This window comes from Maylandia zebra, linkage group LG4 (genome assembly GCF_041146795.1).
Source record: "Maylandia zebra isolate NMK-2024a linkage group LG4, Mzebra_GT3a, whole genome shotgun sequence".
In the NCBI taxonomy this organism is placed as follows: domain Eukaryota; kingdom Metazoa; phylum Chordata; class Actinopteri; order Cichliformes; family Cichlidae; genus Maylandia; species Maylandia zebra.
The window spans coordinates 15,117,687-15,130,659 of NC_135170.1; the positions used below are offsets into that span (position 1 = coordinate 15,117,687).

Sequence of the window (12,973 nt, forward strand, 5' to 3'; positions counted from 1 at the left end):
CACACAATTTAAAAAAACCCAAAAAACATTAAAAAACAAACAGTCAAAACACTTTATTTTTTGTTCATTAACAAACAATCATTTTTAATTGATCCTGTGTGGATTCCTGTTAATTATGGTATGTCTAAAAATTTGGGCACCCTATTATGGGAACGCTTAAGGGGAAAATGTTCTACTCCTGAACAATGATGTAAACAAGACTTTTTGTAAATTACCCCAAGACATTCAGGCGATAGCTCTTAGATTACCTTCACAGCCCCTTCCTGAAGGAGCCTTGAAAATCTGTTGATCATAAATATGCTGTGTGTGCAAGACAGCTACAAAATATATATTTTTTTCACTTGAAAAATGAACACAGCAGTATACATGTGATTTTGCGTACAGGTGCAAAAGCTGATGGAGCAGGAGGTTCCCAGTGCAACTGAAACTAAACTCCAGGGTTTAATAGAGAGTATTCAAAAGCTTGAACATGGAGTGAACTTTGAAAGGTCCATTGAAAAACTTGAGGTCAGTACTGCATATGTTTACATATCTGTCCAGTTTTTAATTAATGCCATCTCACGTGTGGACATATTCATCGCCGCCCATTGTGGTTTTCTTTTTTCCAGTCTTTCTTCTTGTCTCTCTCCATGCTTCCCTGTTTTAATGTCACCAAGCTATCTTAAAATCAGTCTCTAGGTCTGTCATGTTCTTTTTTTGTGTGCATTTGTTCCTAAATTTTAGAGCAAGCGGTAAAACTTTTGGGCATCTATACTTAGGCTCTGCTTTCTTATATTGTTTCTTAGTTTATTTCTTGATTAGAGGGAATCGAGCTAAATTTGTGTGCGCACCTTTTTTTTTTTTTTGCAGGTCTAGAGAGTCTGCAACTCCAGTTACTTGGGGAAAATATTGTTTATTCCCCAATCACTGAGCAAGTGTTTGTGGCAGGTTGCTTGCTGTTAATTGGTAAAAATGGTTGTAAAGAGTGTGCTGTGCCACAGAACCTCCTCTGGTCTCTACCAGATTGCCATGGTTGCCTGTAGTTTGAATGTGAGACGACGGCCTGTCTCCTAACACTTGCTAACTAAAAAATGAGCAGGAGTGAAACTTGAAGAAGCGTGAACACTGCCATTAAAGTAAAAGTTGTATTTTTGAATATCTCTGAAACCAATGCTTTTCAAAAAGTCTAACTTTTGAAGATAAGCTGTCTTAATTTCCTGTTGCTGTAGTACTCCTTACAGTTTCGGTACTGCTTAGCGAGTAGTTGGCGCTGTAAATAAGTCAGTGTCTTGCATCCAAACTAAGCCATCGAAGCAATCACGGAGGTTTTCGGTGCCGAACCATATACCTCTTTGCAATTAGTTTCACCTAGCAACAGCAAGTAACCTCCCACAATGTGATGCCAGTTTTACTAACTGGTCTGCATGACTGAGACTGGGGATTCCACTTTTTTTTTTTCTTTCTAATTTCATAGCAATCAGTGGTTTCCAGCCAGTCTCTAGGCCTGTGTGACTGGGGCCTAAGACGAAGTAGTGTTTAAATAAAAAAAGAAAAAACAAACAAAAAAAATCCAAACAAACCCTAACACACTTTTTTTCCCCCCACAGGCACGAGTTAAAATATTGTCTAAAAGAGCAGAAGCTGCTATTGACTATGTGACAAAGATGCAAAAAAAGGTAACAAAGACAAAATGCACAGTAGAATTAATCACATTTTTTAATTTTATGGAATTTAATATTGAAACACTATTCATTGTGTACATGCAGTAATTTAAAAATCCTAACGCAACATGATCAATTTTACCATTTTAACTTTCAGAATGCAGCGCCCACTCTGGTCAGGTATGTAGAACCAGCTCTAATATATTAATCTTTAAAAATGAAGACCCTTCTCTTTTTTTTTCTTTTACTTTCTCCTTTTTTTTTCTCTTTTCTTTCTTTTCTTTTTCCTCTTTTTTTCTTTCGTTTTCTTTTTCCTCCTTCTTTTCAGGACTTAATGAATGAGGTGGTCATGTGAACTTATTAACCCTGTCATGCATGAACTATGCCAACCTCAATCAGGACCCCCATTCATCCTTAGGCATGAAAAGATGAATAAAAATCCTGACTGAGGTTATCATAATTCATGCATGAAACAGCTAAATAACAATAATTACAAAGAAACACATCATACATCTATAGTAACATTAAAAGACCAGGCAGGGCTTGGAGTGACACATCAGTGTCCAGTGTAGGGGTTTAAGTATACCATCAAAATGAAGACCCTGATGTGACTTTATGGTTGTGATTTATTTTATCAGTCTGTGATGGTTCTCAGTCATCCAGGTCATCGTAGTCAAAGGAGCTTGGAAAGAAAAGCGTCTGGACTTCTTTAAGTTGCTTGAAGACGTTTCACCTCTCATCCGAGAAGCTTCTTCAGTTCTAAGGTCAAATGGTGGAGAGTCCCAGATATAAACCTAGTGGGAGTAACCCCCCACAGAGGGACAAAAGGACCCCCTGATGATCCTCTAATCGCCTGAGCCAAGGTGTGAAACTGGGCGTGGTTCCCAATCAGCCAGAGTTTCGGGTGTGTTCATTGTGAAACCTGGCCCCACCTTATCATGCGAATTCCTGAGGTCAGATGGCCCAGGATGTGAGTGGGCATTAAGGCGTCTGGGAAGGGATCTCAAAACTGGATTATAGATGGCAGAGAGTTGGTGTCGTAAACCCCCGCCTCTGTTCAAAGATGGTCGCTCACAGTGGACATAGATGGCTTCTTTCACTCCTCTTTCGAACCATCTGTCCTCTCTGTCCAAAATGTGAACACACCCGAAACTCTGGCTGATTGGGACCCACGCCCAGTTTCACACCTTGGCTCAGGCGATTAGAGGATCATCAGGGGGTCCTTTTGTCCCTCTGTGGGGGGATACTCCCACTAGGTTTATATCTGGGACTCTCCACCATTTGACCTTAGAACTGAAGAAGCTTCTCGGATGAGAGGTGAAACGTCTTCAAGCAACTTAAAGAAGTCCAGACGCTTTTCTTTCCAAGCTTCTTTGACATTTATTTTATCAGTTTTGTTACAATTTCATTTAATCCGCAGAACAAATTCAGAAGAAAGAGACATGGAAGCTGTTTCACAGAGTAAGAACCTACCAAGCACATTAATATCACTGAGTATTTCTTGCTGAAATTAATATTTATTCAATGCCATTTTATTTCTCAATAGATGCAACCAAGAACGGAGGGCTCTTTCAGATGATGGTAAATATGCCATTGTTTATTTAGTCAGTTTTTTAAAAATAGTTTAAAATCACTTATTGATTTAAAATTTTGTTGGGGTCAGCAGCTTCTTGAAAGGTCTCAGGGTAAAATTTCACAGTAAAACATCTGCATTGGGGTTCATATTCAAAGCTTATTGGTTCTTTCTATCCAGGAAATCACAAGACAGACACTTAAGAAGATGCGTGCTGACGGTAAAGGTAAGTTTATTCACATGCAGGAGTTTTTATGTGTTAAGGTATATAGTTTTGCATTTGTATGGATGGGCATGACCTGTGTAGTATATGTGCACATGTGAAAATTGAGATTTACTCATTTCTGTATGTATTCTGGTAATGCTACCAGTTATAAGCTTTTATTTTGAACCCCAAAAGAAGAAAGGGATATACTTCTATTTCACCAATGATAGAATAACCAGTTAAGTCTGTCTCAGGGAAATATTTAAATAGATTAATAAGTTGGGCACAAGTTGGGCAGCTAGCGTCTTTGTTATCATGGCGATGATGCAGATCCTTTAAGATGATTTTTACTAAGAAGTTCTTAGATTGTCATGTCTCATTTATAAAATGTCTTTACTTTGTAAAACAAGAGTATTTTGGTTTCATACATGTAAATGTTTGTGTACCTCAAATCTAAAATGCGTATCTTATTTTGCTTGTGCTAACGTTCTTTCTCTGCAGATACAATAAGCTGTTATAATACCTTGAAATGTAATAATATGAATCAGCATATGAATAAACTATATCCCTTTTCCTGCTATTTCCCATCCCTTCTGTCACTTGTTATTTTACATAATCCACATAAGCTTTGATGGCTGCCATGGCAGATTTAAATGAGGAGCAGCGTCCTCCAACTCCTAACAGCCCATTGGAGTATGAGGTAGGAGCCTTTAAAAATAAGCAATATTACATAACTGCACGTACACTCATATGACCCTTTACTAGGTAAACCTTGTTAGTACTGGATTGGTCTCGCTTTGGCTTCATTCTTCATGACAAGGTGCTGGAAAGATTGCTCCGAGATTTTGGTCCATATTGACATGATGAGTCACACAGTTGCTGCAGATTAGTCAGTTGCACTTCTATCTCCAGTTCCACCACATCCCAAAGGTGCTCTACTGGATTGAGATTTGATGTTTAAGAAACTAGTTTGAGGTTGGTGACATGGTGAGTTATCTTGGTGAATCTTGGCCGCCATCAGAAGATTGTTATACTGGGGTTATAAAGGGATGAACAAAGAAAGAATAGTAAGAGAGGCTGTGTCATTTAAACAATGCTCACTGGGTGCTAAGTGGCCCAGTGTGTCCCACACTAGTGCGTCACCACCAGCCCAAACTATTGATAGAAGGTAGGATCCATGGGTTCATGTTTTCACGTTGTTTACGTCACATTTTGAACCTGCTGTCTGAATGTTGGAGCAGAAGCCACGATACAGAGCAAACAACATTTTTCCCATTTTTGTATTTTCCAGTATTGGTTTAAGCTCACTTTCCTGTTCTTAGCTGATATGAGTGGCAGCCCCTGTGGTCTTTTGATGTTATAACCCATCTGCTATAAGGTTTACCTTGTTGTGCATTTAGAGATGCTCTTCTGCATACCTTTTGTTGGAAAAAGTGGTTATTGGCATCCCTTTTGCCAAGTTTGAACATCAGCAGTTTGTCTTGACCATGTCTAAATGGAATAAGTTGCTGCTATGGGTTTGGCTGATTACTCAGTTGTCCAATGAAGTAGCCAGTGATTGTATATGCCAGTTATGAGAACTACAGAAGCACACAAAAGTAATGCTGGTTCCATAAGATAATAAATCACCTACCAGCTGAATCTTTGTCTGTTTTCTGTCTTGAGTTCATTTGTCCATCTTTGTTTTTGGTCTCTGAGTTGAGGAGTTGATGCAGTTTGAGAATCCAAAGGGTCAAAGAGTGAAAGTAGACGGTATCTTTCATGACAAGACGAGAGACATTGATAGAGACACAGAGCATGTAATTCAAGTAGACTGCATGTTGGCATCTTTGTCAGCATATATCTCTTTCCCTCCCAACTGGTGATAGCAGATACCCGCCTCCTCCCTTATCCTGAATCTGTTGGAGGTCTTTTTTTTTTTCTAAAGAGAGCTCTTCAGTCAGATAGTTGGGGTTTTATCTTTCTGACCTTTGAGAGGTGTTTAATATATACGGTATTTTCAGCACTATAAGGCACACTTAAAATCCTATAATTTTCTCAAACATCGACAGTGTGCCTATTTATGAATTCCTGGTTATGCTTATTGACCTCGAACCGATTTTATGTGGTACACAGCACTCAAAAATTGGTCAAAAAATGTTTTAGTATAACTTTGGTAAGCTGCACCACTTGATGGATTGTCGGAGCAGTACGTCTACCGTAGTAATCTGGGTGCAAACTCCGCTTCAGATCCCAAACTCTCATTTCTCGTTTCTTAGCCTATTGGTTCTTGCCCTAATATACATTTTAACAGTTGTGAAATAGTCAGCTGTGTACCAACCTGACTTCTGCACAACCCCATTAAGAAGGCAAGAAATTCCACAAATGAACCCTGACACACCTGTCAAGTGAAAACCATTTTAGGTGACTACATCAGGAAGCTCATTGAGAGAAGGCCAAGGGTTTGCAGCGCTGACAACAAATCAAAGGAATCTAAAATATAAAACTTATTATTTATCCATTTTTCTTTGCTACATAATTCCAGATATCTTGCTATATATATATTTTAATGTCTTTAGTTTGTATCTACAATGTAGAAAGTAGTAAAAATAAAAGCTGTACAATGAGAAGGTGTGTCCAAACTTTTGACTGGTAGTGTATAATGATGATGATGATGATGATGATGATAATAATAATAATAATAATAATAATAATAATAATAATAATAACAATACATAAATTTAATTTTGCATAATTTTAATTTGAGGTCAATATTAATACTTTATATTTTAAAGCACTTTGATTTTTGTAACATGCTATATAAATAAGCTTTACTTACTCGTTATTATAATTATTAGGGCCCGAGCACCGAGAGTGCGAAGGCCCTATTGTATCTGCTCCGTTTCTTATTAGGGCCCGAGCACCGAGAGTGCGAAGGCCCTATTGTATCTGCTCCGTTTCTTATTAGGGCCCGAGCACTGAGAGTGCGAAGGCCCTATTGTATCTGCTCCGTTTCTTATTATTATTATTATTATTATTATTATTATTATTATTATTATTATTATTATTATTCACCCCAAACAAGGGCCTTTTTGAGGGCCTAAACATGCTCAAAAACTCATGAAATTTTGCACACATGCCAGGTCTGGTGAAAAATTTTGTATTTTAATGGTTTTACATATGAGCACTGGGAAATGGCTCTACAGCGCCACCTATGCCTTGTTAAATGCAGCCCTACGACCACATCGTTTAAGCTACATGTATGAAATTTGGCACACATGTGTATCATGCCAAGACGAACAAAAAAGTCTGTGGGCCCATTGACGCAAACCCAACAGGAAGTCCGCCATTTGGAAGAGAAGGTGACATTTTGGGTCTGATTTTGCCATTTCCATGCCTCGAACTTTAACGAACTCCTCCTTGGGATTTGGTCGTATAAGCTTCAAATTTGGACAGTGTCAACTACACCCTTGTGCCATGTTAAATTGCGGAGCTTTTGAGTTTTCACAATACTATGAGGCCGTGGCGCCATGGCGAATTTCGATGACTCGCCATGAAAATCTTATTGCCTCTCATTCTGTCATACATGTTCCGATCTGGACCAAAGAGCACACATATGATAAGGCTCCACCCCTGAACATATTTCAACTGCCATATTTGACACCAGGGACAGCGCCACCTAGTGGGAACAGGAAATGTCATGTTTTACACTTTGGGGTACAGTATTGTGATGGGTGACATCTGCAGCCTCAAATTTCTCCAGGAAAGCCTTAAGGAGTTGGTCTTGGGTTACAGTGAAAACTGTGACTTTTCGCAAAAGGGTGTGACCCCAGCGGCATGGCGAACTTTGATGTCACGCCATGAAGAAACAAATTAGTATAACTCAATGAAATCCAGTCTGATCAGTACCAGACTTTACAGGCATGATGTCAGACCCGCCCTGAACAGATTGATGTGCCCATTGTCGGGAATACGGACAGCGCCACCTAGTGGGAACAGGAAATGTCATGGCTTTAATTTTGTTGTACTGATTTTCACAGGTTCATCGTGGCCACCTCAAAAGCGGTGAATATCACCATCAGTCCCTTGTGATGCTTCAGTGCAAAAATTGTGACTTTAAACTGAACGCCGCACCCTGGTGGCAACGCGGTTCACCATGAAAGATGAAGTGGCTTTTGAGGGGCTTGGAAAGTTTAAAAAGTCTTGAAATTTGGCGCACACCTCCAATGTGGTTAAGGCTTTGTTGTTATGTGATCATTTACATTGAATATCCCAAAATGGCTCCACAGCGCCCCCTACAAAATTTCAAAATCACAGCCCCTGCTCTGTGTTTTATGTATGAGTCTGAAACCTGGTAAGCTTATAGGAGATATCAAGATGTACAAAAAAGTCTCTTGGAGCAATATCCCAAATCCAACAGGAAGTCAGCCATTTTAAAATTAATGTGCAATTTTGGCAACATTTTCCCCTCTTTTCAGGCATCGTTCTTTGACGAACTCCTCCAAGGGATTTCATCATATTGCACTATTCTTCAGTGTGTGGAATCCAAAGACCTTTGTGTTGTTAAATTGCGAAGCTTTTTACGTTCAGGGAAACGGGGTGGTTATGGCGGCACATAGACTCTCAATCACTCGCCAAAACGCAGTAATCTGCTGTTACTCAAAAACACAATGTCCAATCTCACCCAAAGGTCGCAGGCATAATGAGACTCGAGTTCGGAAATGTTTGTTATGCCATTTGTAAATAATGGTTAGAGTGCCACCTAGTGGAACGACTAGCTAATCATGAATGAATGAGTTGAAATGTTAGCTGGTGGTTAAATGCATGAATTCCATCAATGTGACATCGATCGGACGTGCTGGTTTTAGGTGTTGGGCGTGGCTCGACGCGCCGGGGGTGCGAGGGCCCTCATAACGCTGCTTGCAGCTTTAATTATTATTATTATTATTATTCACCCCAAACAAGGGCCTTTTTGAGGGCCTAAACATGCTCAAAAACTCATGAAATTTTGCACACATGCCAGGTCTGGTGAAAAATTTTGTATTTTAATGGTTTTACATATGAGCACTGGGAAATGGCTCTACAGCGCCACCTATGCCTTGTTAAATGCAGCCCTACGACCACATGGTTTCAGCTACATGTATGAAATTTGGCACACATGTGTATCATGCCGAGTCGAACAAAAAAGTCTGTGGGCCCATTGATGCAAACCCAACAGGAAGTCCGCCATTTGGAAGAGAAGGTGACATTTTGGCTCTAATTTTGCCATTTCCATGCCTCGAACTTTTGCGAACTCCTCCTTGGGATTTGGTCGTATAAGCTTCATCTTTGGTCAGTGTCAACTACACACCTGGGCCATGTTAAATTGCGGAGCTTTTGAGTTTTCACAATACTATGAGGCCGTGGCGCCATGGCGAATTTCGATGACTCGCCATGAAAATCTTATTGCCTCTCATTTTGTCATACATTTTCTGACCTTGACCAAAGTGAACACATATGATAAGGCTCCACCCCTGAACATATTTCAACTGCCATATTTGACACCAGGGACAGCGCCACCTAGTGGCAACAGGAAATGTCATGTTTTACACTTTGGGGTACAGTATAGTGATGGGTGACACCTGCAGCCTCAAATTTCTCCAGGAAAGCCTTAAGGAGTTGGTCTTGGGTTACAGTGAAAACTGTGACTTTTCGCAAAAGGGTGTGACCCCAGCAGCATGGCGAACTTTGATGTCACGCCATGAAGAAACAAATTAGTATAACTCAATGAAATCCAGTCTGTTCAGTACCAGACTTTACAGGCATGATGTCAGACCCGCCCTGAACAGATTGATGTGCCCATTGTCGGGAATACGTACAGCGCCACCTAGTGGCAACAGGAAATGTCATGGCTTTAATTTTGTTGTACTGATTTTCACAGGTTCATCGTGGCCACCTCAAAAGCGGTGAATATCAACATCAGTCCCTCGTGATGCTTCAGTGCAAAAATTGTGACTTTAAACTGAACGGCGCACCCTGGTGGCAACGCTGTTCAACATGAAAGATGAAGTGGCTTTTGAGGGGCTTGCAAGTTTATAGAGGCTTGAAATTTGGCCCACACCTCCAAATGGTTGAAGGCTTTGTTGTCATGTGATCATTTTCATTGAATAGCGCGAAATTGCTCCACAGCGCCCCCTACAAAATTTCAAAACAACAGCCCCTGCTCTGTGTTTCATCTATGAGTCTGAAACCTGGTAAGCTTATGGAAAATATCAAGATGTACAAAAAAGTCTCTTGGAGCAATATCCCAAATCCAACAGGAAGTCAGCCATTTTAAAATGAATGTGCAATTTTGGCGACATTTTCCCCTCTTTTCAGGCTTCATACTTTGACGAACTCCTCCAAGGGATTTCATCATATTGAACCATTCTCCAGTGTGTGGAATCTAAAGACCTTTGTGATGTTAAATTGCGAAGCTTTTTACGTTCAAGGAAACGGGGTGGTTATGGCGGCACTTAGAGTTTGAATCACTCGCCAAAAAGCAGTAATCTGCTGTCACTCAAAAACACAATGTCCAATCTCTCCCAAAGGTCGCAGGTGTGATGAGACTTGAGCTTGGAAGTGTTTGTTATGCCATTTGTACATAATGGTTAGAGCGCCACCTAGTGGAACGACTAACTAATCATGAATGAATGAGTTGAAATGTTAGCTGGTGGTTAAATGCATGAATTCCATCAATGTGACATCAGATCGGACGTGCTGGTTTTAGGTGTTGGGCGTGGCTCGACGCGCCGGGGGTGCGAGGGCCCTCATAACGCTGCTTGCAGCTTTAATTATTATTATTATTATTATTATTATTATTCAGGCGAAACAAGGGCCTTTTTGAGGGCCTAAACATGCTCAAAAACTCATGAAATTTTGCACACATGCCAGGTCTGGTGAAAAATTTTGTATTTTAATGGTTTTACATATGAGCACTGGGAAATGGCTCTACAGCGCCACCTATGCCTTGTTAAATGCAGCCCTACGACCACATCGTTTGAGCTACATGTATGAAATTTGGCACACATGTGTATCATGTCAAGACGAACAAAAAAGTCTGTGGGCCCATTGACGCAAACCCAACAGGAAGTCCGCCATTTGGAAGAGAAGGTGACATTTTGGCTCTAATTTTGCCATTTCCATGCCTCGAACTTTTGCGAACTCCTCCTTGGGGTTTCATTTCTTAACCTTCAAATTTGGACAGTGTCAACTACACCCTTGTGCCATGTTAAATTGCGGAGCTTTTGAGTTTTCACAATACTATGAGGCCGTGGCGCCATGGCGAATTTCGATGACTCGCCATGAAAATCTTATTGCCTCTCATTTTGTCATACATTTTCTGACCTTGACCAAAGTGAACACATATGATAAGGCTCCACCCCTGAACATATTTCAACTGCCATATTTGACCTCAAGGACAGCGCCACCTAGTGGGAACAGGAAATGTCATGTTTTACACTTTGGGGTACAGTATAGTGATGGGTGACATCTGCAGCCTCAAATTTCTCCAGAAAAGCCTTAAGGAGTTGGTCTTGGGTTACAGTGAAAACTGTGAGTTTTCGTGAAAGGGTGTGACCCCAGCAGCATGGCGAACTTTGATGTCACGCCATGAAGAAACAAATTAGTATAACTCAATGAAATCCAGTCTGATCAGTACCAGACTTTACAGGCATGATGTCAGACCCGCCCTGAACAGATTGATGTGCCCATTGTCGGGAATACGGACAGCGCCACCTAGTGGCAACAGGAAATGTCATGGCTTTAATTTTGTTGTACTGATTTTCACAGGTTCATCGTGGCCACCTCAAAAGCGGTGAATATCACCATCAGTCCCTTGTGATGCTTCAGTGCAAAAATTGTGACTTTAAACTGAACGGCGCACCCTGGTGGCAACGCTGTTCACCATGAAAGATGAAGTGGCTTTTGAGGGGCTTGGAAAGTTTAAAAAGTCTTGAAATTTGGCGCACACCTCCAATGTGATTAAGGCTTTGTTGTTATGTGATCATTTTCATTGAATATCCCAAAATGGCTCCACAGCGCCCCCTACAAAATTTCAAAATCACAGCCCCTGCTCTGTGTTTTATGTATGAGTCTGAAACCTGGTAAGCTTATAGGAGATATCAAGATGTACAAAAAAGTCTCTTGGAGCAATATCCCAAATCCAACAGGAAGTCAGCCATTTTAAAATTAATGTGCAATTTTGGCAACATTTTCCCCCCTTTTCAGGCATCATTCTTTGACGAACTCCTCCAAGGGATTTCATCATATTGAAGCATTCTTCAGTGTGTAGAATCTAAAGACCTTTGTGATGTTAAATTGCGAAGCTTTTTCCGTTCAGGGAAACGGGGTGGTCATGGCGGCACGTAGAGTTTCAATCACTCGCAAAAAGCAGTAATCTGCTGTCACTAAAAAACACAATGTCCAATCTCTCCCAAAGGTCGCAGGTGTGATGAGACTCGAGCTTGGAAATGTTTGTTATGCTATTTGTCAATAATGGTTAGAGCGCCACCTAGTGGCATGACTATAATCCTGGTTGAATAAGATGAAATGTTAGCTGGTGATTAAAAGCATGAAATCCATCAATGTGACATCACATCGGACGTGCCGGTTTGAGGTGTTGGCAGTGGCTCGACGTGCCGGGGGTGCGAGGGCCCTCATAACGCTGCTTGCAGCTTTAATTATTATTTATTATTATTATTGTCGTAATAATTTCACCTCTAATTTAGTGGCTTTCTTTCTGCCCAGGAAACCACGAGAAGAGGAGTAAAGAGGACGCATGAAGGTAATGAAGAAAAGTCAACCATTTTTAATTTTTATAACAAAAATCCCCCTTTTCCTACTTCCTCCTGTTTCTTCCCTTCTCCTCCTTCACATTTTAAATAATCTGTATTAAATTATGACAGCTGCCACGCCTGATTCAAATGAGGAGCGGCTGCCTCCAGTTCTGACTCCTCAACGGCCTTTTCAGCTTAAGGTGGGATGCTTTACTATGCGCTCTTTTATTTATTTTGCCACAAATGAATGTGTGGAGGCTATTTGAGCAAGCAAAAAATAGTTCTTTTAAATGTCTTTTCATTTTTTTTTTTAAATCATTACTGACATCTTCCATTTTGGCATGTGTAAAACCAGCATGAGTACACAGCTAAGCAAGAAAAAGAAAACAGTGAAGAAGAGTTTGAAGAGCCGAAGCATCGAAAGGTGAAAACAGAATGTGTCTCTTCTGTCGCCACGAGGAGTCCCAGTCACACTGACTCGGAGCAGGTAATACACCCATGCTGAAAATACATTTGGTTCATTCCACTCTTTGAGGTACATCACACCCACTCACTTAAGTTTCCTTCCTTCCTCAGAACGGACTCTCGTTACCTCCTCTTCCTTCTAGACCCTTCCCCTCCGTCCTGAACATGGAAGCGGCCTCGTATAGCATCCCTCAGAAACTTGAAGTAAATCTGGCCCTCATCAGAAACCCCAGCGGCCTCTCTATCCTCTGGAAAGTGCTGGAGGAAGACCCATCTGCTCCACCCATGGACAGTTACACGTAAGAAGCAGTGTTGA

General features: G+C 40.8%; 1 protein-coding gene across 2 annotated transcripts in view; it reads left to right on the forward strand.

Annotated features, from left to right (window-relative positions):
* The window catches only part of atf7ip2 (activating transcription factor 7 interacting protein 2), a 35,065-nt gene that overhangs the window by 21,239 nt on the left and 853 nt on the right, over positions 1 to 12,973 (forward strand). The window contains exons 3-13 of one of the 2 annotated variants that reach the window (XM_004560705.3): positions 385 to 507; positions 1,587 to 1,655; positions 1,798 to 1,820; positions 3,061 to 3,101; positions 3,187 to 3,221; positions 3,394 to 3,439; positions 4,045 to 4,118; positions 12,164 to 12,200; positions 12,322 to 12,392; positions 12,548 to 12,679; positions 12,769 to 12,956. In XM_004560705.3, the coding sequence (XP_004560762.2) occupies positions 385 to 507; positions 1,587 to 1,655; positions 1,798 to 1,820; positions 3,061 to 3,101; positions 3,187 to 3,221; positions 3,394 to 3,439; positions 4,045 to 4,118; positions 12,164 to 12,200; positions 12,322 to 12,392; positions 12,548 to 12,679; positions 12,769 to 12,956 (839 nt within the window). Of the gene's footprint in view, positions 1 to 384; positions 508 to 1,586; positions 1,656 to 1,797; positions 1,821 to 3,056; positions 3,102 to 3,186; positions 3,222 to 3,393; positions 3,440 to 4,044; positions 4,119 to 12,163; positions 12,201 to 12,321; positions 12,393 to 12,547; positions 12,680 to 12,768; positions 12,957 to 12,973 lie in introns of both variants that reach the window. The other variant, XM_004560704.3, reaches the window with a different exon arrangement.